Source organism: Melozone crissalis, unplaced genomic scaffold (assembly GCF_028551555.1).
Source record: "Melozone crissalis strain CALT ecotype California unplaced genomic scaffold, PUWL_Pcris_2 ptg000061l_1, whole genome shotgun sequence".
Classification (NCBI taxonomy): Eukaryota; Metazoa; Chordata; class Aves; order Passeriformes; family Passerellidae; genus Melozone; species Melozone crissalis.
The window spans coordinates 14695954-14719878 of record NW_026535839.1 but is presented as its reverse complement, the minus strand read 5'-3'; the positions used below and the strand labels follow the sequence as shown (position 1 = coordinate 14719878).

Here is a 23925-nt window from a genome sequence, read left to right as displayed (position 1 = left end):
CTCTGATCCCAGCAAGTTTAGGAACCCTGGAAAGATTGGCAAGATGAAGGGAAAGTGAGAGTCACACAAATTTCTTAGAATCTGAGAATCTCCCACCTAGAAAGCAGCTTATTATCAAGCACAAACCATAATTAAATTCAGCAAGCTGCCTCTCTAAACTGAAAATGTCCATCAAATGTGCACCATGGAAAATCTGTTTTCTACAGGACAAACCACAAATCAGACATGACAGAAAACTGTCCAGTCGGAATAAATTATCTTACAGTTATTACAGCTGTCACCTGTCACAGAATCAGAACAGTTTATGTTGGACAGCACCTTAAAAATCACCTTGTTCCAATCCACTGCCATAGGCTGAGTTGGGAAATTTAAAGTGTGGATGCTCAAAAGTGGAAGGCAAATTAGATTAATCATCTTCCTGTTGAGAGCCCCCACAAGCTTTTACCTAGTTTGTTTATTTATTGGAAAAGTTCTGCTCAAACATTTAGTTTCAAGAAATATTGTTTTTAAAACATGCATAAGGGAAAATCAAAACTCTAAAATATGTCACACTTTTACTATTAAAAAAATATTTATTTTCTGAATCAACTTGTCAAATGAAAATGTAAGGTTTCCAACTGCAGCTGGAAGTTTGAAAACCATGTGAAATAAGTAACTTTTGCCATAACCTGCAGAAAACCCCCAGAACCACCACTCTCACACACCTGCACTCTTCCAAAATCCCCACTGTCTGTTGCTGCATGGTTTTTCACTCCATGAGATTCCTGTAATCCCCATTTATCCTTACCACTGCACTTCTCTGCCCACAGCTTCAGCCATTAAACTGAAATATGAACCAAAAAATATGTTTGACTCTGTTGAAGAAACTGGTAAGGCAGAGGCAGGAAAGATGGAAGAAAAATTATATAGAAAAATATCTATGTCTTGTCAAACTTCTCCTGCCTGGCAGTCTGATTAAGCTGTGTGTGCATTTCTGAGAACTCAAACCCACAATCCCAGACTGGAGAAGCAGCTTTATTGCTGTTTGAGGGGCAGGCTTTGCACCTGAGTGTTTTTTATGGGATACAATTTTAGTGGAGCAAGTTTACACTGCAGAGGAACTACCACCACTAAGAATTGTGTGTGCAAAGCAAGCAGAGACCTTAAAAGTCAAGATTTCCTTTCACAGTACCAGCCAAGCCAAACAGAAGAAAGAATGTAACATCAGTCAGATTCACATACTCAAAACATTGAAAAGAGGAGCATGAAATGTGCACATTTAAAAATAACATCCAGCACCTTGTGGGGCACTTATCCAACAGGGGATGGAGGGACTGGAAAAACCCAGGGAGTTCATGGAGCAGAGCAGCCAAGGAACAAGGAAGAGGCTGCAGAGCTGGAGCCACGGAACATTAAACCCCAGTAAATTTGTTCTACTCAAACTGTTAGTATTACTACCAGACATTAATTTAAAACTGAATTAATCTTTTCTTTATGAGTGAAATAAGTTAAATTAATACATTGAAAGCACTTCTATGAAATGGATCCGTAGGATTTTTCCTACTTCAGTCAATGTCAAATAACGAGCAAAACAAGAACTTTAAATTGCTGTGTCAGGAAAGAATAAAGAATTAGATGCTGGGCAAGGGAAAAATGTTATTTAAACTTTGTAATTGGCAATGTTGAACTGATTTGTTAACTCAAGAGTAGACACCTATAACTCATTGAAATTCACCAGTCTGGGTTTTCAATCCAAATATTTGAACATTCCTAGCTATATATTTTTTTCCTTTCAGCTTGATTTAATATAAACAACAGCACCAAAATGTTCATTAGAATTCATAGTAAACCCAGAGTATTGGATGACAAGGTAGCTAAAAATCAACAGAGTTAAAATAGCAATTTTCAAATTTAGAATGCAGGAATGTAGCTCAAATGCTTCTACAGCCCAAGGAGAGCTCTTATAAAACCCTTAAGGGCTTTTTACTTTTATTTAAAACACAAAGGATTAGCTTTCTAAAGCTTCTTTTGGAATTTAATTGGGCAAGTATAACTTTTAAAGTAGTCCATCTGCCTGGAGCACAGCAGCTGTGATGGGGAGAATGCTGCTGCAATATTTGGATAAATTCTCAAACAGAACCGTTAAAAGTCTCTGGTAATTAGTGGGTGAAATGAGAACTCAGAACTTGGCACTGGAATGTTATTTGCAGAAACTGTTGGACTTGTTTACTGTGATTCTTGTTTCCAGTGCACAATCAGCACAGATATTCCTAGGACTTCATGAATATCACAGAAGTAAAATTTGGTATTAATGCACCTATTTATTTTCTCAATATTTTATGTGACATTTCTCTCTGCAGTGAAATAATCCAACACTCATTTTCTTCTAAAACTTTATAATAGAGTAATATCACGTTATTGCTTTGCTTAAATTATATTACAGTGCCTAAATGTTACATGATGCTGCATAACAGTTTGCTGTATTCTGTAACAAGATCTTTCCCACTGCACCCATCTCCTCAATTCTTGTAAATTAAATATGGTAAAATCTGTGCAATGCTTAAATAAAAGGCTCTGAGCTAATGGAAGTAGTAAGGCTAATGAAATGACCAGTGAATTAACAGGGAACAGGATTAATAGTAAATTACCACTGTACTGGGAATTTAGCTGCAGTCTTGTACTCAAATCTGAATGCTTGAAAATAATAACTTTAACAACAACAACAAAAAAAATTGATTTTTGTTGAAATCTTAACTTTCCTCCAAACAGGATTTCCATCCATAACAGGATTTAATAGCCATTCTCAAATCTAACTGCTTAAGTTTTAAGATCTGCATTTGGGACCAGATTCAAGCTTATGATATTTTGTGTCTGTTCCATATAAATATATCCAACCATTTTTTGAGCATTGTATTTCATATGAAAAAAACTTAAGCCACTTGCAAATTGTAAACCATTTTTCAGTTTCTGGATGTCATTGGCAAAGTTTCAGAAGCAGAGATGATGCAAAGGGCCTAGGAAACAGCAGCAGGAAGTCATGTTTGCCACTGTGCTCAGCTACAACTCTTGTCTTTTTATTTTCAGGAAACATTTTCTGCTCTTCTGCTTTTTCTGGTTATTCAGCCTGGACCTCTGTCCTGTTTACAGAGCTGAGGCAAGCCCTTGGACATGATCTGCCTTGTGTTTGCAAGAATGGCAGTAACAACCACACATCAGTAACTTTTCTCACTGAATCCCTCTGGATGCTGTATTTCACCCTGGTCATAAGTGGTGACGTTTTCCTTACCTCTTCGGGAAGATTAGTTTCAACAGGACATTAAAAAGATGGCTGAGGAAGAAAAGCTATCTCTAAAGAAAGCAATTCAGTTTGGTATTAATGGATATATTCCATCAGTACAACTATGCATCAGAAATGAAAATGCCCTCAGAAATTATCATGCTTGTTTAGACAACATGCAAATAAAACACATGTGACTGGTCCATCAGAAAAAAAAAGAGCTGCATCCCTAATGGAGAGCTGCTGTCAAATGAGAGCCTCCAGGAAAGCCATAGACTCAACCTTACCTTTAAATTAGTTACCTGAAACAGCCTGTTGCAATTTTGTAATACAAAGACCATGTTAGCTGCAGGTAAAAGGATTTCTGCATTCCCAAGCTACAAGAAATATTTCCTTAAATTTTATATTTAATTTATCTTAGTTTTAGTCTAATCAGCAATTAAATTTGAAAGAGGATCCCTAAAGAGAACATGCCAGTTGAAAATATACATAATAACAAGGAGAAGAATGCTAAGCTCCAGGAGTAAGGTGTTAATTTGTATCTTAGGAACAATATTAACATACAGGTCAAATGTCAAATGAAATGGGTCGCAAAGAAACACGTTACTTACAGACTTTAAATTGTGATTCAATGGCCCAGCAAAACATGAAAATGAGACCAGTGCTCCTGAAAAGGAACAGTCTGGACTCAGCAGATTTTCTGAGGCACCCCCAGCACCGCAGGACCAAATCCCAGCAGGTGCGCTTCAAGGACGATGGTGTCAGCAGCAAGGCAGAGCTGGAGGCCAATCCTGCCCCACACACAGCACTCACTACTGGCAAAACTGAAATATTTAGGGATCACAATTTTTTGCTAACTCAGTCTCCAACTTTTCCAAGGGCTCACAAGGGGCTTCGGAATATTGCCATACAAACTTCTCCCAGCCTCAGGAAACACTTCCCTGTTTTTAAAAGGAAAAAGCTGACAGTAAGCAAATCACTGACAGAAATGCCAGCAGAGCCTGCAAACTCTATCCAGGTAAATGGCAACCTTTGTGAACCAGACATTCTGTCCTCAGAGCTCTGCTACTTGAGGATAAGTCATCCCTTGGAGGATGGATGCAGGAATAGTGAGGTGGGCTTGGGTCAGAGATCATCAAAAGCACAAAGCAATGGACCGAGGTACTCGGGGGATTTCTCAGAGTCAGACAAGACAACTGCGTCCACACAGGTGCCTGAATACATTCATGTGAGTTTCCCACAGGACAAAAACGTTCCCCTGGATGCACCAGACACAGCCACAGCTTCAAGTAACTCACTGCATTCTTCTACTGTCATCAACAGCCATGAAAGTCATGAAAACAGCACACTGTCATCTGATTCTGACAGAGCAGAGCCTTGCCTGAGCAACTCTGGGAACTGCAGTGAATGTAACCCCCACTCTGCTGCTCCTGAAGAGCAGAAAATTGATTCTGAGCTGCCTGCAGCCAGCAGAGATGCCAGCAGTAAGGAAGCTACTCCACTGTCACCCCCATCAAACCACAGCTCATCTCCTTGTTTCCTCAGAGACTGTCACCAGGCAGGAGAGCACAAGCCAGGTTCCAGCTGTGTGACACTCCCAAGTGATGATCACCCACCAGCGTCAGTGCCCAGCACCAATGCATCAAATCCATGTAACACTGAAATCCAGAACAATTCCACCCAGTCAGATGTTTCCCAGTGTAACAGCTGTGCAGAAGGATTTCACACAAAGTCTTATCCGCCAAGGAATGAAATAAACCCACAAAGCAACAAAGAGATTAATGAAATCAATCAAATTCACTTGGCACATGGAGAACTCTCTGCCCTACAAGGCAGGCTGCAGTCTGTAGAGGAATCCTTGCAGTCCAACCAGGAGAAGATTAAAGTCCTTTTGAATGTAATCCAAGACCTGGAAAAATCCAGAGCCCTCAGTGAAGGGTATGGTTCATTTTTAATATTATTAATTCATCAGAAGTGAAAAGTAGATGTTAGCATTCTTTTAACCTTTGCTACTGAAAAACACAGCTCTGCTGATATTTAAAGATGAGTATGCAAAAATGTATCTTACACCCTTTTTGTGATGTTTGGGCCTCAGCAGAGAAGAAAGTCCCTTTATAGCTTGGCATTAGCTGATACTGCCTTTACAAAATCCAGTGCAAGATCCAGCTTAACACCTCCCTTTTTTATTTAGATTTAGGGTGTTCAAAGCATGGCAAGGTCAGGCACACAAGGAATGCCAGACTGAGAGCTAAGGACAGAGCATGTGAAGGCTGTCAGCAAGAACTCACTTCAGACTCTCAGGTTTCAGAGTGGCTCCCTTCTCACCCCCATACAATGTAAAAACCCTGTATTTATTGTCACTATGGTGACACAGACTGTGCCAAGGCTACAAGCAGTATTCATGCAATATTATGCATTGTAAATAATAATACCATAAATGCAACTAACATCTAAAGACAGGACAAAGTTAAAATAGAATTTTAAATATTTTTATGCTCAAAACAGGTTTCAGAATATCCTAATAAAGCTTTCCAAGCTATCAAAAGCAGCTCTTTTAGTAATTGCATCTAGGACACACTTTAAAGTTCTGTTTTGTTGTAAAGTAGTATATCCTTCAAGCAACTTATCTTTGAAAAACTCAGAAACAAATCAAGGGAATAAAGGTTCCATTTCATTTTTTAAAGAAAAAAGAACATGAAGAGATTATGCTACCATAAATCTAGTCTTTAGCACAGGCATCTCATGCATGTAGATAAATCACTTATGCATGCAAAACTGCCCTCTTAATGCTATAATTAGATCCTGTGTATCAGCTGTATTTACTGGCACAATAATGACCAAATCAGGTAATACTCTTCATTTCCACAAACTGTGCAGACACCACAACAAGGAGGCTGCACTGAGGGTTTTGTGCAGGTGCAGCTGCAGAAAGAGCCCAGAGCACAACACTGCTGTGCTCACACCACCCAGCATCAGGGCTCTGCCCTTGGCCCATGTGGGCAGAACTCTCAGGATAGAACAGAGGCCACAGCTTTATATACTCCAATTTTCTTACAATTTCTGAAGGAAAAAAAGAGAAAAAATAATCTATTTTGAAGAATTCTTTCTTTTCCCAAATATTTTAGCTTGGAATTAGAGTTAACTTGTATTTCTGTTGAATAACATTCCAACCCAAAATTAAAATAAGAATTTACACTCATTGATAAAAATTCAAACAATATAAATCAGGTTAGCATGTGATTTTACTCCATACATTTTACCTTTTTAACCTGGAAACATTAACTGGTAATGTCCATCTGGTTATTATAATTAAAAATACTTTCCTTAGTTTCCACTGTGACCACATAAATTCTATCTAACATTTTCCCCATACAATTCAGCTCCTCCCTCAGTGTTACATACCCTCTCTCAGAGGCTTGTTCCATATGATTTTCTAGCACCAAATTTGTAGCAGCCTAAACACAAGAGACAAAATCCACATAGACAGACTAACAGCAAAAATGCAAAAAATATTTACAACACTCCAAACCGAAAATTCAGGTAAGGGGCAAGATTGGAGGTAGGGATCCAAATATGTCTCAAGCCTCAGCAGTCATTTCTCTGGTGTAACCTTCATCCAGTCACCACCTTAGTGTAGTTCCACAGGAAGGGACAGAAAAGAACAGCCACTTCTTCTCCCCTGCATGCAGCTCTCTAGGGGAGAACCTAAATTTCAATTATGTTTGTGAATCTGCCCATAGCAAAGACTAATTTGCAGTGAAGCATGGTCAGATTATCCAGCAAGATTTATAATCCATTTCTGTTCAGTTACCACATGGTTGAGAAGAAAAACATTGTCCAATATTTTGAAGTGTCTCTCTGAGATTCAATAAGAAGCTTCAATACACCTTGGCAGATTCACCTCACAGTAACACTGAATATTCCAAGCAATTTCATTGATAGCACAACAATGCTCATGAAGAACTTCCATTTCTCCCAAAACAATCAGAAAATTATTTTGGTACCAACTGATCTCCCCTAATTCAAATAAAACTTGTTAAATCTAAGTGTTACACTTCAGATATAACGAGCCACCAGTCTCAACCTGTTTCTATCACAGGTCTCTCCATCATAAAAATACTTCAGCTCTAGCTGGTGTTAAGCATGAAAACTCACTTTTTTTTTCCTCAACACTACAAATTTGTAACTTATCAGCAGTAAAAATCTGACTTGGTTATAGTCAAATAAGGAAACATGAAAAGGGAAGACTGGAAAGCATAAGGACAGAGATCAGGCTGATTCAGCAAATTGCATGGATTTTCAAATACTTGAAAGTGTTTGTTAGAAGCAGTCTCATGTATAAGTGTTTTCATAACAAGTATTCATATCAGAACCAACAACCAGAACTCTTAGCAGCATGAGGTGGGGAAGTTCAGGACAAGGCTCACAGGGTTTGTGTGTGTTTAAAGAAATCTTCCAGCTTAGAATTTGGTACTAGAATTTTTAGTAGAACTAACAGAAGTGATGAACAGAATGGCTTTTGCTCATAAAGGACGCAGAGCTCTGTTATTGTGCCTTTAACTCCACATCTCATGGACTGCTGTCTGTTCCAGGAGGAACTTCTACCACACTGGGCAGGACCTCAACAACTGCAGCACCTGCCAGAACACAGCGTGCATCATCTACAGGTACCCTGCTCCCCCCAGTCCTGTCCTGCCTGCACACCCCAGCTGCACAAAACACTGCTTTGCTCACACCTATAAAATAACTCAACTGTTTTTAAGAACCAGCTTTTAAGAAAAGACTAAAAGTGGTTTGTATGAGGTGCTTGGTTTGTTCCCCAAATAGAAAACAATTCACAGTGGTGGTAGTTGAAAGGAAAGGGGAACTGGACTTGGGAGAATTCAAACAGAAATTTCCCTCTAAAGTTTCACAGTGTTATTACTGGCATGCTTTGAAGAGCTGTGATACCATTTCTGATGATGGAATTCCTTTATGTGGTACATTTTTAAAACAAGGGTTTCTGTAGTAATTTTAGATCTTGGAAAAGATAAACTCTCAGTTCTCTGAATGCCAGTGGGCTACAGCTACAGTTCATGCTAACCTGCAAAACAAACCCAAAATTCCCACATTTTCACCTCAGCTGTTGTTAATATCAGAAAGCACAATTTGAGTGTAGGCTACTTCAGATTTAAAGTGCAGTTTATCTAAACTCTTATGGCCAGAAAGATTTCAGGGCCTTGTTCTGGGAACTGCACATGTTTCAAATGCTGTGTCTGTACAAACACACTCTAAGAGCCTTCAGCTGTCCAGACATCAAGCCCAAAGCCAGCAGGTACAAAGTCTTGCTTGTGCTGCACATGTACCTTGTCCACTCAGCAAGGGAATTTATAAAGACAATATCCAATCTCTGTAAGCTCAGTTACAGAGGCAGAAACCCCACACCTTGATTACATTTACAAAAATAAAGAGTTACAGAATTTCTCTTTGAGGCTGGAAGCTTTTCCTTCCATGTTCCATGGCAGACCATTATCTTCAACAGTTTGTAATCACTATAACTTTAATTTTTTAATGGAAATAATTAATAGAAATTAATAGATATATTATTATAGATATATCTATATAGATATATATATATCTATATATATATATATAATAGATATATAAAAAAAAAAAATAGAAATTAATAGAAAATAGTCACATGGAAGTATTTTTCTCACTTCATGTACTGCAGGAAGCAAAATTAGTAAAGACCTTAATGAACTAGACACAGCACTGGAACTTATTGTTCAATATGCAGCTCAATCCCATACTGATGTCCTAAACCTCTGCTAATGACATTTCCAAGTAATTAACATGTCACAAATTAAACACCACAACTCCTCTGAGACAAAGCTGGAGGTCTTCTTCACAGCCCCTTGGATACCCTGGGAAGTTACATGACTTATCCAAGAGCACAGACTGTATCCATAAAAAAAGAAAAAAATAGATTTCCTTCACTTGATCATGGTCTCTGAAGAAACAATCTCTGTGTATTTTATGGGCTAGACATGAACAGGTCACTCCCCAGAATTTATATACAGACCTCCCTTGACCACAGGATGCCTTCTCTCTTTGCAATAACACCTTGTGTTTTTAAGTTTACATGGTTTCAGTGCAGGATAGATCTTGAACAACAAGCACCATCATTCAAAGGAAAGAACAGAGGAAGTAAGAAAAAACTCAGGGGCCTTTTTTGATTTACAGGTAGTTTGCAGCAGTAATGGTGCCTGGAGGCTCACACTGCAATGATTAATAGAACATGTGCAGAACACAGGTGATCTAAAAAGTTCCTACTTTTAAGAGACAAAGAGGAAATAGTAAAGAAACAATAGTTTTTGATTTACGGAGGTGTTCCACAGGATGTGGTTGTGAAAAAGCATTCTGAGTGACCAATATTTGAAGTTCTTTAGACAATATTCTGAAAGCAGCAATTGTTGTCAGTGTTTACTCCAGACAAACGTGCAGTTCCTGTGTTTTACGTGGCCTGAAATGTCCATGCAAGTATTTCCCCCTAAGACAGCATCACAGCTGTGATTAAAATCAAGTTTTTTTATCTTGCCCCCAGTTTTCCTGCTCCCAAAGAGCCTCACTCCTCAGTGCTGCAAGCCCTGCACATGCAGAGTGCTGGGTTGCTGTCACTGAACCATCTTTACCACACAATCCCTGACTCAAACAATGCATGAATCTCACAGAAATCCCCCTGTGGATTACACTGATCACTAAAGTCATAAAGAGCTTTTCAGCCTAACAGTGACTGTAAATTTGCCTTTATTAACTACCCAGCAGGGATTCCAGGCTTGGGATTTTCCATCCAGGTTGTGTAATAGAAATTTTTGTATTGTAATAAGCAAATGCACGTAGCAACCCAAGCCAGTTATCATGGGCAGTATTAAATGAAGACTGAATTGACCTCTTGCCTCTGGAGATGTTATCTCCAACATTAAATTAAAAACTCTGAAGAAGGGTGGAGAAAAGGCACAAGAGCAAATGCTATCCTTTCATGTTCTATAAACCCAACATTTCATTCTCCAGCACCCTTGGTCTGTGAATATTGAAAGGTATTAAGTTACAGTTTTCATAATAAGATGATAAAATTCAAAAGGCACTGATTTTATATCACTTCTTTCTGCTTTTTTAATATTTATTATGCATTACTTCCTGTTCATTTTCTAAATGAAAATTATCCTCCTGCTTTCTTCTTACCCATTGAGTTATATTATTTAATGAAAAATCCCAAGACACATGAATTAAGGGAAACAATCTTCCAGTTAATTTCAACATACTATGTAGTGATGTTTATGAATTTTATATAAAAATACAATTTAAAGTTTTTGCTAACTTTACAGATTTCTTCTGATCTGTGCCAAAATCAGCTACAGGGCCTTGAAGTGACATCCCAGCTCCCTTAAATAAGGCTCTCTTCCTCCCATCATGGCAAATACAACCTTTCCGCTCTCTCCTAAAGCCTTCACAGCAGACAAAGCTGATACAACTCACTCTCCTGCCCAGAAGAGATGATTGAAATAAGGAAAATACACAATACTGCTTAAACCCTGTCCACACTGACACTTTTGAACCTTACATTTATTTCAATGCACTCATCTGCTCTTATCTAATTAACATCTTGGCTCTTGTTTGACATCAAAAATAATTAGGGTTTTCAATTGAGGAAATGAGTTCTACTTTCCTCTTAAATAACACCACTTATCTCCAAGACTTAGATCCTGTTTCATTTCATATATTTCTGTTCCTAGCTGTGTCCTAGTGGGAGACATTCACATTTAACAAAGTTAAGCATGTGAGAGTTTTTAATTATGAGCACATGACTGTTAGATTATGGGATCAAAATCTGACCTTTGAATGAAATGTATTGAAAGGTTACCCTGGTACATTTTCATTTTTGTCCCATTGCTTTGGGCACAATGTTGGAATTCTTAACTCACTTAAAGGAACATTTTTCACTCAAAGGAAAAAAAAAGAGGGGAACTTATTTTCAAAAGAGCAACCCTTTAACCCCTTCTGTTTACCCCAGGCTGTATCACTGAATAACACCAATTATTCTGATGAGGGAAGCAGCCTTTGACATGTTCTTTAAAGGGGGAATTTCTCACTTACTAGCATAGGTCTCTAATTCTTTTTCCATAGTGTAGAATATGACTTCAGACAACAAGAAGGAAGATTTCATCAGATTTTGAAAACACTGGACAATGCAGAGCAAAATGCAGCTTCAGCTTCTCCTCAGAAGCCACCACCTGATCCTCCAGCTCCCGAGAAAAAGGAGTTAAGGAGAAAGACAAAAAAGGTGAAAAGAAAATGCTTCTGGTGGATTTGACTTCCTCATGCATCCTTTTAATTTTCAAAAGACAATAAAACAGAAAGAGCTTGAGAGCACACACCTGAAAATGTGCTATTATGAAATCACAAAGGTTAAGAATGGTTAATTAGAGTATCTGAAAAATCAAAATAATTGATTTTAATTAAATTAGCTCACTGAACAAAGGTGCATGAAGATACTATTTTCAAGAAAAGAAATGGATTCTTTGAAAAGGAAGTTCTCTTTTATTCCCAAGGACAGTTTCATATGCTTTGTAAAGACCTTTTTTTCAACTTTCCAAAAATAACAAGGTTCAAATCTCTACTTTAAAAAGCAATGGTAGACAAAGATAAGCATGTCACCCAGCCTTTATTTCCCATTTATAAGTAACATTGACTAAAAGGAAAAATCTTCATCAAGCTTTGAACAAACCACATTATCAAGAACAAATTCAGGGAAACCTAAATTGTTCAAACAAATCTCTCCTCAGAGGAGACAATTATAATTATTTCACACCCCCAATGAAATATTTTTGTTGCTGTCATCTAATATTAAACTACAAACAAAAGAATTTCAGGTTAAGTTTCAACTCTGTCTTTTTCTTTTTTTGTTATAAAAAGCCACCATTTAGAAGTCATTTAATGGACTTCTCTGAAAAGAACTGGGGAGTTGTAAAGCCAGAGAATGTCCCTGTAACTCTTGTCTTAAACCCCTGCTCAAGCAAGGTCCAGTTCAGTGAATTTGAGTTGTATCTCCAAGGACAAGAATCCTCAGCTCCTTGGGGAAGACTGTTCCAGGTTTTCCTAACACCTGATCTGAATTTCCTGCATTCTGATTGTGCCCATTACATCTTGTTTTGTCCAAGAACACCTGCAAGAAGAGCTACGTGGATCATGAGACCTCTCTCCTACATCTTCACTTCTAAAAGACTGAACAAACCCAATTTTCAACTGCCTCTCATGCCCCATGCTGCAGCCACAGCCATCCTGTGGTGTGAGCTGATGTCTTTCATCCATCTGGAAGCCTAAAAGTGGACATGATCCCTCAGATGTCATCACCCAATTGCTGGAAAAAGAGGAATTACTATTTTGGCTATTGTCTTACTGAATCATTTGCTCAGTCTATCCATTTAAGACCTGTATTGCTGTACCAAAATATCCCGAGATTTTTTTTTTGCCTTAAGATGTAAATTAATATATGGTAAAAAATGGAACATAAAAATAATATTTAGTGAACTGATCTGTATTGCACAAACAAAAATATATATATGCTGAAAAGATTTTATCAAATGTCAATGCAGCTACTTCTTTCCTCCAAAAACACTCAAGGTACCATTAGCACAGGGTGTGCCAATGGAACCCAATTTATGATTGGTGATCCCATTATTTTACTCATGAAAACATGGTCACCTTTCATATGGGGGCAGGGGGAAAAGATTTTCCAAAGCAAGTTGAGTGGAATGTACTGCAGACCTTTTCTTAGAAGTGGCCCTGGTTCAGGGTATTCATAGATTAATCCCTGCATCTTATTTTTCTAAGTAATCCTGTATTAATTGTGCAATGTTAGTTTTAAATGTCTGTACACTTTTTGTACACTTCTGTGTTCCTTGAATTCCTAGGGTTAATTACACATTTGAAAATACATTAAAAATACTTTTGCACAGAAAAATTTTGTCTGGAGGAACTAATTTCTTTATAAAACGAACCTTTAAGAAGAAAATTTGCACTATGCCATGGCTTAATTTATTAAAATTCTAAAGGACTGATGCTTAAAAACCATTTCCATGTTAATTTCAGTTAGTACAGAAATGACAGGAACAAAACTATTGTTACTTTAGTGGCTTTTCAGAAGGAAATTATTTTTTTGCTAATGTCTTTAGATGCCTTTAGTGAGACAGAAAAGCTCTTCAATAATAGGTTGTGGCTATAAAAAAGGTAAGAATTAAATGACTCCACCAGAACACATCACTGCTGTGCCAACAGCATTTCTTTGTTACTTTAGTATTTATAATTGTTGCAGGGAAGGATTTATTAGTGTATAAATTATTCTTTTGCATTAAAATAATACTTTAAGACCAATATCCCCTGTGGTAAAGTATAATAATATGCAACACCAAGAGCTCTAACACAAGTAAAACCAGCAAAGTTTGTTTTTTGTTTTTTCTGTATTGAACCCATTTTTACTAATTTATGATACAAAAGCCATCCTTTTGCCTTTCTTTTTGTTGACAAGCGTAAAAAGTACTCATTTTAAGCTGTCTGATTTTGGGTTTGCCTACATAATGCATATGATGCTTTCAATTTATTTTCAAAGGATCCAGATCATTTAATTTAAACAAACCACACCCCTTTGGTTCACCACATAGCACCAATCAATTCCTGGGGTCAGGAGAATGATGCAAAACAGAAACACTCTTTTTAGTTTAACAAAGTCTAACCAAAAGTGGTTACAAGTAAGGCTCTAAGTCTTTCTTATGACCTGAAGAAACATCAATGCTCATAAAAATCTGAAATACACTGATTTAAGTGCTAAATTTGAAATACACTGATAGAACTGCTGAATCTGAAATACACTGATCTAAGTGCTGAACCTGAAATTTCAGATTTAAGTGCTTACAGGTTTCATATTTCAACACCTGAGCTTGATGGGATTCAGAACCATAACCAATATTTAATCCTTAACCTCTCAGTCACAATTAGCTTTTGTTTTCCAGATTCCTGAGCTGGTGGTTTTTGGTTTCTCTCTCGGTCAGTAAAGTCTGGACCATGAGGTGTGGATGTGAAATTCTGTTTGTGATTTGTGCCACCAGGGCAGCAGGGAAGCTCAGGAGGTTTCCAGGCCAGCCAAGCCTCAGCCCTGCAGGAAAATCCACTTCCAGAGTTTTCAAACTCACTCCCCCAAGACACCTGTTTCCTGGACAGAAATATGGAATTTCAGTGCTTTCCTTCAGGAAGGCTACAAGGAGTTTTTACCCCCAGCCATTCCCACAGTGCTCAACACTCAAAAGGATTTCTACATCAAACATGAGAGAGAAAATTGGAAAAAAAGGTTTTTGTCTCACTAATAGGTGGTGAGGAGGTGTCAATGGTGGATACAGGAACGGGGTAATGCTGCTTAGATGCTGTTTTGTTCAGGTTTTCAAATGTGCATATCTTAGCAACATGAAATAATTAAAACTTAAAGCTTTGTAACATGTAACTGAAGATTCTTGTCTATATGAAAATATGATAGGAAAGCAATGGTATTTTTTATTGTTAAAATATTTTAAAATTTAATGGTTTTAAAATATTTAAAATATTTTTAAAAATTAATTGTTTAAAAACATTTAAAATCTTTTATTAGCGAATTATCCATTCCTATAGGAAATAAAAAAGTACCAGATACACACGACACAATTTATAGTGCGAGGATTGGAAGAGCAGTAGAAATTGGTAGACTGTTCAAAGATAAAAGTACTGGCTGCATAAAACTTCGCTAGTTTACAAAATTACAGCTTAATTCCTAAAACCAGCTCACAGAGCAGGAAAGAAATGTTAGAAAAACAAACACATTCCTAAATAAAATTTTAAAAAAAACCAGGCAAACCCCCCATACATTGTCAAAAAAATCCCACCAAAACCTGAAACCAGAGCTACTTGATAGCACTTGATTATAAAAATGCTGTGAGTTTCTGAGAAATATATATATAAATGATATATGCTATATATATAAAACATTGCACAGAATGCAGTATATCCCAAAATTACTGTATTTGAAATTGTTGTTTTATGGAGTCAAACGAACTTTCTTTAAAAATTAAAAATGTATGAATAAAATACTGATTTGTCTCCTGTAACAGCAGTTCATGATGGTTCTGTGCACTACAATAATCCTGCCAGCATAGACACACAATATCTTCCTAATGGCACTTGATCTGTAATGTATGTTTTGTATATTTCTAGGCCCTTTAAATGTGATGTTATCTTTTGCAATAAAATGAGATATTTTTATTAGGTTTCAGGAATCAATTAATAAACAATGTTTAGATTACAAAGGAAGGGAACAGCTGTTCTTTGGGAGAAGAAAAATGAATGGAAAACTAACAGGCATGTTGTGGAATCATTCTGCAGCATTTCCATGTAGAGCAAGGATGTCAATTTGAATACCAAACAAAAAAGCTGTAGCTTTTAGCTAGACCATGAATATATTTGAACATATCAAATTCTCCAACCATGGCAGCTCTGGAAATAGTTTCTGTGGTCCTTTTCTGCTCTGGAGTAGCTCTGCTTAAAAGAATTCATAGATTTCTTTTGGGCAAAGTTTTATTTGTAAAATATTATATATAAATACTGTCTAAAAACATCTCTGTGTAGCATAGCTACACTTCATCATGTTAAACTGATCTTGTGAGCAAAATCAAGTTTGGGAGTACTAAAGGAAACCTTTAAGGTACATATGGTGGATTTATGATATTTCTATTTACCTAGCCAGGCCAAGACTGAAAACAAGTATTTCTGTGTTCTACATGGTTTATAAATTTGACTTCTATAATTCCTGTAGGAGGACTTCACTGCATGGCAATGACCTTTATCTACAAGTCTAAATCTCATGAGATATTCAAGGTAAAGCTTGAATAGCCAGTTTCAGACAATAAGCTCTTCATGAAAGTGTAGATGCACTTCTACAACTACAAACAGCCAAGGTTTTCTGGGGTTTTAAGAGTGAAAACAACCAAGTAGCTGTTAAAGCCTTCAGCTGCTAAAGCAACACACTGAAGGCAAGAATGGCATTTAACTAAGTCTTCCCTGCAGTAGCTGCAGAGAGCCAAATTACCTTTCCACCACCACCTCCTTCTCCTGGGGAGATTATTTCTTTCTGAGCCTGACTCTTCTCAGTAATTACACTAACACAGCTCCCAGCAGGCACTTACCAGCTAAGCCCAAGGCAGAACCTCCCTTTCCCTTTCCCTTCAACTGGCATCACAGCACAAAAAGATCCAGGCAACTGTAAACCCACATCTCTGCCAACAAGCTAGAGGATTGTGAAAAAACCACCTGAATAGGAAAATTAACTTGCTTATCCCTGTCAGAAAGCAAAAACACCCCTCAGGTAAACCAAATCCAGTTATCTGTCAGGTGCAAGGCATTTAAACTTGTAAGGAATTACAGGTACTGTAATTGCAATCATTGTTCTTATCAGTGTAAATCAGTGTTTGCATTACTTTCCACAGCATTTTCAAGTTATAGTAAATGACATTGCAGACGTTAATAAAAGCACTTACAATGCTCACAAACACAGTGACAGATTTAAAACCTAAAGAATAACCTCCTGTCCTCCCAGAAGTGACAGATTTGTCCCCATTTGAAATGTCACTTGTACCTGTATAACCTCAGCTACACAGTCCAGCTGCAGAAACTCCACATGTCCCCTCTGTCCTTGCAGAATTCCCCACAATTTCAGCAACTTGAGCTCATCTAAGCATTCTTCAGGACATAATTCTTGACTAGCAGCTTAATTTTGAAAAGATCAAGCATTCAGACTTTCACAGCAAGATTGACCCTCTCAAAAATGTTAAGGCAAACCTGAAAATTAACTTGGTGACTAAAGTAGCACGCAGAGCATAGTAAAAGCTTCTTTTGCCAGTTCTTTCTGAATACCAAAGACTTTTGTTCGTTAAAAACAATTTATTTGCATGTGAAAGGCTATTTTGTTAAGTGTTGCTTCAGCTATAGAAAATGTAGCAATTTATTGGAATACCCCTTTGAAAAACCTCTAAAATGCCCAATACACGCATATGCAGAGGTGCTCATGAGTATAATTAGAAGAAAGGGAATGACATTTCAAAATTCACACTGAATTTTTTCTTTTCAGGTTAAAGCAGCTGAAGAAATTACAGTAAATGGAAGGGGGAAAAAAGAAACAGATTTTCCAAGCCATTTCAGTTTACTGTAACCAGCTTGTTTCCTACTGGTTTCCTAATGGATCTTTTATGCAGGATTAAAACAGCTTCATTTTGCTTTTTCATGTGCTGTTTATGGTATCCAGAAGTACTCCTTAACAGACTGGTTAGGTCATGCACAACACTCATATCATGCTTTCCTTGTACAGAAAACATTTTCCAACACTCAAGAGAGCTGTAAGGGTCACTGGTCTCTGTTTCAAACCATTTCCTGTTGTGCCCGTGGATGTGCCCAAGGGTTCCACATGATCAGCAGCAGCCTGGAGTTCAGATAAACAGCTAAGAGTTCACATAAACAGCTACAGAGATGGCTCAAACCTGCTGATGTACCACCAGGGAGTTCAAAGCACCCATTGGCAAATATTTCCTCTGAGGAACTCAATTAGTCTCCTCAATTATTAGGAGCCTAATCATTAGGAGGCACACATGCTCTGGCTGGCAATGATCTAAAACTGTTATTTTCCAATAGAAGCAAACAGAGAAACAGAGGACATTTAAAAAGGCATAAAATGTATCTCTTGTGGCCAAAAATCATCAAGTAAATGATGCTATGATTTTGTAGAATAAAATAAATCTCCAAAGACAAATCATTAAAAAGCATCTTGCCATAAGTGAACAGTCTGAAGGGCAAGCTCCACATTCCCAATGAATTCTTTGCATTCTCACAAATAGTCTAAATCCAGAGCAGCACTCAGAAGATGTGTACTTAAATCTGAATAAATTGCAGAATTTGTTCTCAAATATAACTGTTAAATCATGGAACCTCCACAAAAAAAATCTCTGCTAAGTATTTAGTGCCAGCACATGCCCAGATACTTTTTTTCAGTTTTGCTCATACAATTTCCCTTAAGATTTGTAGAAATACTCTTTTCAATGTCTTAAACCATGTCCTTTATGCAGGAAAGGTAAAACTTTCTGCTTTTTTGCAGTTATCAACTATATTTCTATTTATCATTTGTTCTCTTAAAGAATGCTCAAATCTTTCAACTACACTTCAAAAGACTGTGACTACAGTGTCACAGCTGAATGAAAACAAAAAGTAAAGCTTGAGACTTTTTAAATTAAAAAAATAATTCACAAGGAATAATATATTCACAAATATATTCACAATATGCTATATTTTTTCAGTAATTCACAAATGCTATATTTGCATTTTTTCCAGGATAACTATAAAATGAGTTTCAAAGCATTGAAAATGCATTAAAATATTACTCACACTTAATGGATCTCGTCCCATGGTAATAACAGTTCTGTTCACTGTGCGTAGTAGCTGCACCATTATTTCTTGAATGTGGTGATAAGTTGAAGCCTGCAAATGAAAAAATCAGAGTTTTGATATTAAAATAATATCTCTTTGAAAAGTAAGAAGAAACCAATTATTTCCATTTTGACAGTTCAAGTTGTACAATGTAACAGCCCTATTGAAAGAGTAACACTAATTCTTCTTGCTCACACTGCTCCTTAATTCTAGCAATTTCAGTGGAATACTTGTGTCCAATTTCAGCCCAATCTAATTCACAACTGTCTTTTGTTTCAGTCACTTCCCATCTCTCACTCAAAGGACTCCTGTTCTCCCCATAACTGAGCAGTCTGTAGCTTAACCCTGGTACAGTTAAAGCAAATTCTCTCACAGCTCCCCACGCCTGTCAGTGCTGTCAGGGCAGGCTGGAGCTCAGGAATGTCACAAATAAATAGCTGGCAGTCACACATACAGAGTCATTAAAGGAGAAAGTTGTCTTCATTTACCTGAGCTGCTCTGGGAGGGCACAGACTGGACACGGTTGGCCCCAGTTCTGCTCTTGTAGGCTGAAGGAGGTTTGATTATTTATTCTAAAACCCTGAGCAAATGGGAATGACATTCTGTTCACCAGTTTCAGTGACTTTACTCTGATGACTAGACAGTTCAGGAAAACAGCTTGCAACAAGAAAAAGCCTAAGCAAATTTCTAGAAAAGGATGTTTAGCTTACACCAAGACCCTTATTTAATGTCTTTTATTTATTTAAGCATGGAAAGAACACCACAATCACAGAAGGCATGGTGAGCTCTTGGTCACATTTTAGGCAGCTGAGCCCCAGTACTATCCCAGGAGAAACTGCTTCAGGTCCTGTTTTCCCTCTGAGTCAGCCAAATTGTCTTCTTTTTCTTTCTCCTATTCTGTCTGCTCTGGATCAGCCACACATCTCAAAACAGGGACCTTCCTCACACCTGGCAATTTATCCACTGTTACCATTAAGTGCTCCTGTATCCTTTGATTGTCTCAGCTCATGTCACAGCTGAGATGGCCACAATACACAGGGTGTCACCATACAATTTCAGAAAGCTTCAACCCACACAGAGTAACATACCACCTCAGAAGGCTTCAAGCATTTGCCCTTCTTGCTCTTTAGCACAACCCTTCATCCCCTCCTGTTGATGCCCTGCCCCTGTGTGCCCTCTGCTCCCTTTGGTGGGTGCTCAGTGCCTCTGGGCACTCCCTGGCTCATTGCTGTCAGTGCTGCTCACAGCTGTGCCCATGGGGATGGGGCTGGGCCAGCCCCACTCCAATCATCCCAAACTCTGTGCCTACATTTGACAATGACAATCACACAAGTGATCTCCTCGCCTGTCACAGCATTTCAGAAGCTGTTATATTCTATAAATGAACAACGTAGTCACGGAATAATTTTTGTTTGGTGTTTTCTTCTTTAAAATTTCACTTTCTCTGGTACAGTCCAATGTTTATAACACAACTATGCTTGAGAGTGCCTGCAGTGAAGACACATTTGCTGTTCTTATAACACTGTGTACCACTATAATTTAAAAAAATATTATCAACAGCCAAGACTGATAAACTATGTAGGAGCACTTAGCAGAGGGATATAATTTGTTCATTAGTTCTTAGTTTTTTTAAATTCAAAGATGAGGGCTCATGTAATGCAAGTTCACTTTCACATTTCAGTATGTGCTATACCATAATTAGTAACAGTTCAGAACATAGCATAATGAGTTTTAACATTTAGACCTGACTCCATCATTAAAGATGAGCTCTATTCTTAATTCACAAGTAGCACATAACAAACCCTTCCTGGAAAGACTATTACATATGCTGAAGCACACAAGGGTTATTTTCTGCTACACCTTTGAATTTTCAGAGAAACATTAGCAAATGAAATAAAATGAAATAAAATGGTTTCTCTATGGAACTGGGACTTCCTTTCTTCTTGACAATCTAAGAAACAACTAGGCATTCAATACCAACATTGAGAAATTAACAAAAATTGTTTTCACACATTGTCAATACACAAAATTTTGTCTTTTATCTTACAGCTTCTAGCTTCATAAGATAGTCTAACAACCAACTGCAACATGTGCTTTTTCAGATCATACTTCTCTTTGCAAGGATGACATGGGAAAACCCACCATTACTTGGCTTCAGTCCACTGATTAAGCATAAGATTTTTTTAGGAGCTAAATTAACAACTTGTATCATATATAAATGTTCCCTTGGAAAACATTAATTGTATTATTCCATTTAATTAAATATGGTGATCAAAAATGTTTGTTTTCCCTGTTGTTCCAAGGCATGGAAGAGCCAGAACTCAGGCTCTGTAGGCAGGTCAGCAGGAGGGACTGTTCTCACAGAGCTCAAACACCTTCAGGTTCCTTCTTGGGCTGGATGGCACAGCTTGCTACACAGATTAGTTAATAGAAAATCCAAACCAAACAAAATTTCACTCTCTTTCAAAAATATATGTGCAGGGTAAAAGCAGACAGTGTTTCATTTTGCTTTTTCTTCTATTTAAACTACTACAGGACTGGGACAGGAAAAGCAATTCTGTTTTTTCAGAGTCAATCCTGCTCTTCAGATTCTGATGGAGCGTTCATTTATTTGGACAGTGGCAAACAGAGACTCACTGAATGTCTGTGTGGGAATTAAATTTCACAACCTGTACTTGAGATACCCACTGGGAAACACTTCTGTCAATTCATTGCTGCTGTCCCTGCTCTGTGCCCTCCCAAACTCTCACCCAGCTCTGCCCTCCTCCCTGGAGTGGGGCTCAGTGAGGGACGCAGGAGGCCTTGGCACTGTGCACTGTTCAGCAATTAAACTAAAATTTCTTTGCTGCATGATCAACACTGTTCTGGTCACAAATCTAAACCATGGCACTGTGTGGGCAGCCACAGAGGAAATGAGCTCTGCACCAGCCAGATCCTGTGTGCTCACTCTCTGCTGCACCCAGTTCTGTAACTTGTATTCCTTCTTTGACACACACACAAATAAAGGCACATATAAAAGGATAACAATTTCTTTTTTAAACCATAACTCATAATCCTGCATTGTTCTGGCTGAAAAGTCTCTGCAGAAGACCTTAAGGTAATTGGCCCTGAAAGAACATGCAGAATTCCTGACAACATTCCTTTGAAATTCTCTTTTGCTAAAGCCTTAAGATCTGCCATAAGTTAGGGAAATGCTTAAACATTTCTTTACAATTACTGAAAATGCTTCCAGGCTTGTTTGCTAAACAGCTTAAAATGCAACTGCTACCAATTACTGACAATGCACAGAACAGGAAAAGATTCTTCATCTCTCTTGCACTTATAGTCAACCAAGATTTCACTGTAAATTCCAAGAGAAGGCATTTACCATTACATTTAATTTTGTAAGCACTATAAATAAAAAATTGTTCCGATTCAGGAAACATTAAAAAACAACATATATATCAGATTAGAGACAAAGTCACCTCATGGAGGACTGCCAGACTGCATGAAACAAAGTGTTGTAAAGAGGCAAAAGGAAGTGTTTTCAATTAAAACAGAAACAAAAAATCACTGATTTCACCATGACCTTTATCAATGACTTACTTGCAAGTCTGTATTTCACAGGTGCTTGAAGCACAATCTTGAGCTACAAGGCTAATTTCAGACATGATTAAATCAAAACAATGCCGTTTATGTCCAAAAGTTTCTTGCTGGAGAGGAATCTCAAAATCAAATCCAGGCATCTCACTGAGATACCCAACAGTGACTGTCTAGTCATAAAAACCAAGATACAAAAACAACACAAACCAGAGGTTTTAACAACATCCTGGCTACCTGCAGAACCCAGCAGTGAGGCAGCAGCTGAAGAAAACAGCATTTGAGCACAAGGATCTGATGATTCCCATGTTCCCACTTGCTAAACAATGTGAAGCACAAAGTAGAACAGAGCTGGTAATATCAAAATATCCTTTCCTTTGACAAAGAAAACACATTCTTCAAAAATTCAGTAACTACTTCAAAGATCACCTCACAGTATAAATTTTCACCACGTGAAACAGAACAACTACTGCTGTTTTTTCTTCCCCGTCCTTTGTGTGCCTTCTATTTCTGGTGACTTTCACAGGATAAATGCAATGTAAAAATATCAAAGTTAAGTTTCCAAAAAGTTTTGAATACTAGTCTGAAACAAGGTTTTTCTACTGAGATAGAAAAAACAGAAGAAATAAGGACAAGATGTTGGTGTGATTAATATTGTAACATGATTCTGCTACTAAAGGCTGAAGCTTTCTCCTCCAGCAGGTCAAACATTTTCTTAGGAGGCTGAGAAATGGTAGGGAATGAATTGTTGAATAGAAAACTGCCTTCATCTCAGGGTTCAAGTGTAATCCCAGCTGAAATAATTTGGTTAATTCCCAAACCAATGTCTGTATCTAGATCACAGTGAATAAAGGCATCCTGAAGGACACTGCCAAACAATAACAGCCATTTGTGAACTCTTTCATTTGCCTACAGGTTACAAAGTATTTACTGCTGCAAGGCAAACACAGCCTTGAAACAAGAGTTCTCACTTTAGCTGGAAAATAAACGTGTGTTACACTCCAGAGAAATCTGTAGTGGCTCTTAAAGAGAAATGAGTGTGGATGCTGCTGGGTTCCCTTCCTTTGCTCCTTTTTCCTCCTTCAGATAAGTCATCTTAAAAGAAGATTTTCAGTACTGAACCAAGATCAGTGTTTGGTTAAAAAAATAAGATAATAATCCATGCATTCCTCTGTCAAGGAAGGAAAAAGCTACACATTGCTGTTGTGGTTACAAAGCCCAGTGTTACAGTTAATGACACACGATTAATATATTCTAAAATCCATATTTTCTGCAACCAGCAGTTGTATTGCCAGAGGCAGGCCAGGGTATGGACTTTCTGCAACAGAAGCATCTGGTTCTTTTCTTGATATCCCAACTATCCTACAATATTTCTATGAAATATGATGCCTGTAGAGGGCTCAGCATGTTCTGATACTGCTGCTGGACTTAAACTTATCCCCAGGGGCTTTTCTCCTTATATCAGAAATGCATCAATATTCACTGCAAGTACAATCTGTAGATAATGGTGGCCCAAACATCTCACAGAGAATCTCCCTACTTTCCTTGAAAGAAACTAT

General features: G+C 37.7%; 2 protein-coding genes across 3 annotated transcripts in view; one reads left to right on the top strand and one right to left on the bottom strand.

Moving 5' to 3' along the window:
• INSYN2B (inhibitory synaptic factor family member 2B) overlaps positions 1-13411 on the top strand; it is a 30193-nt gene extending 16782 nt beyond the window's left edge. For both annotated transcript variants that reach the window (XM_054287821.1, XM_054287820.1), the window contains exons 2-4: positions 3064-5194; positions 7849-7923; positions 11423-13411. In XM_054287821.1, coding sequence (XP_054143796.1) covers positions 3828-5194; positions 7849-7923; positions 11423-11609 — 1629 coding nt within the window. In that variant the 5' untranslated portion in view covers positions 3064-3827 and the 3' untranslated portion in view covers positions 11610-13411. The remainder of the gene's footprint in view (positions 1-3063; positions 5195-7848; positions 7924-11422) is intronic.
• DOCK2 (dedicator of cytokinesis 2) overlaps positions 1-23925 on the bottom strand; it is a 160369-nt gene that overhangs the window by 79041 nt on the left and 57403 nt on the right. The window contains exon 27 of the mRNA XM_054287819.1: positions 18746-18838. Coding sequence (XP_054143794.1) covers positions 18746-18838 — 93 coding nt within the window. The remainder of the gene's footprint in view (positions 1-18745; positions 18839-23925) is intronic.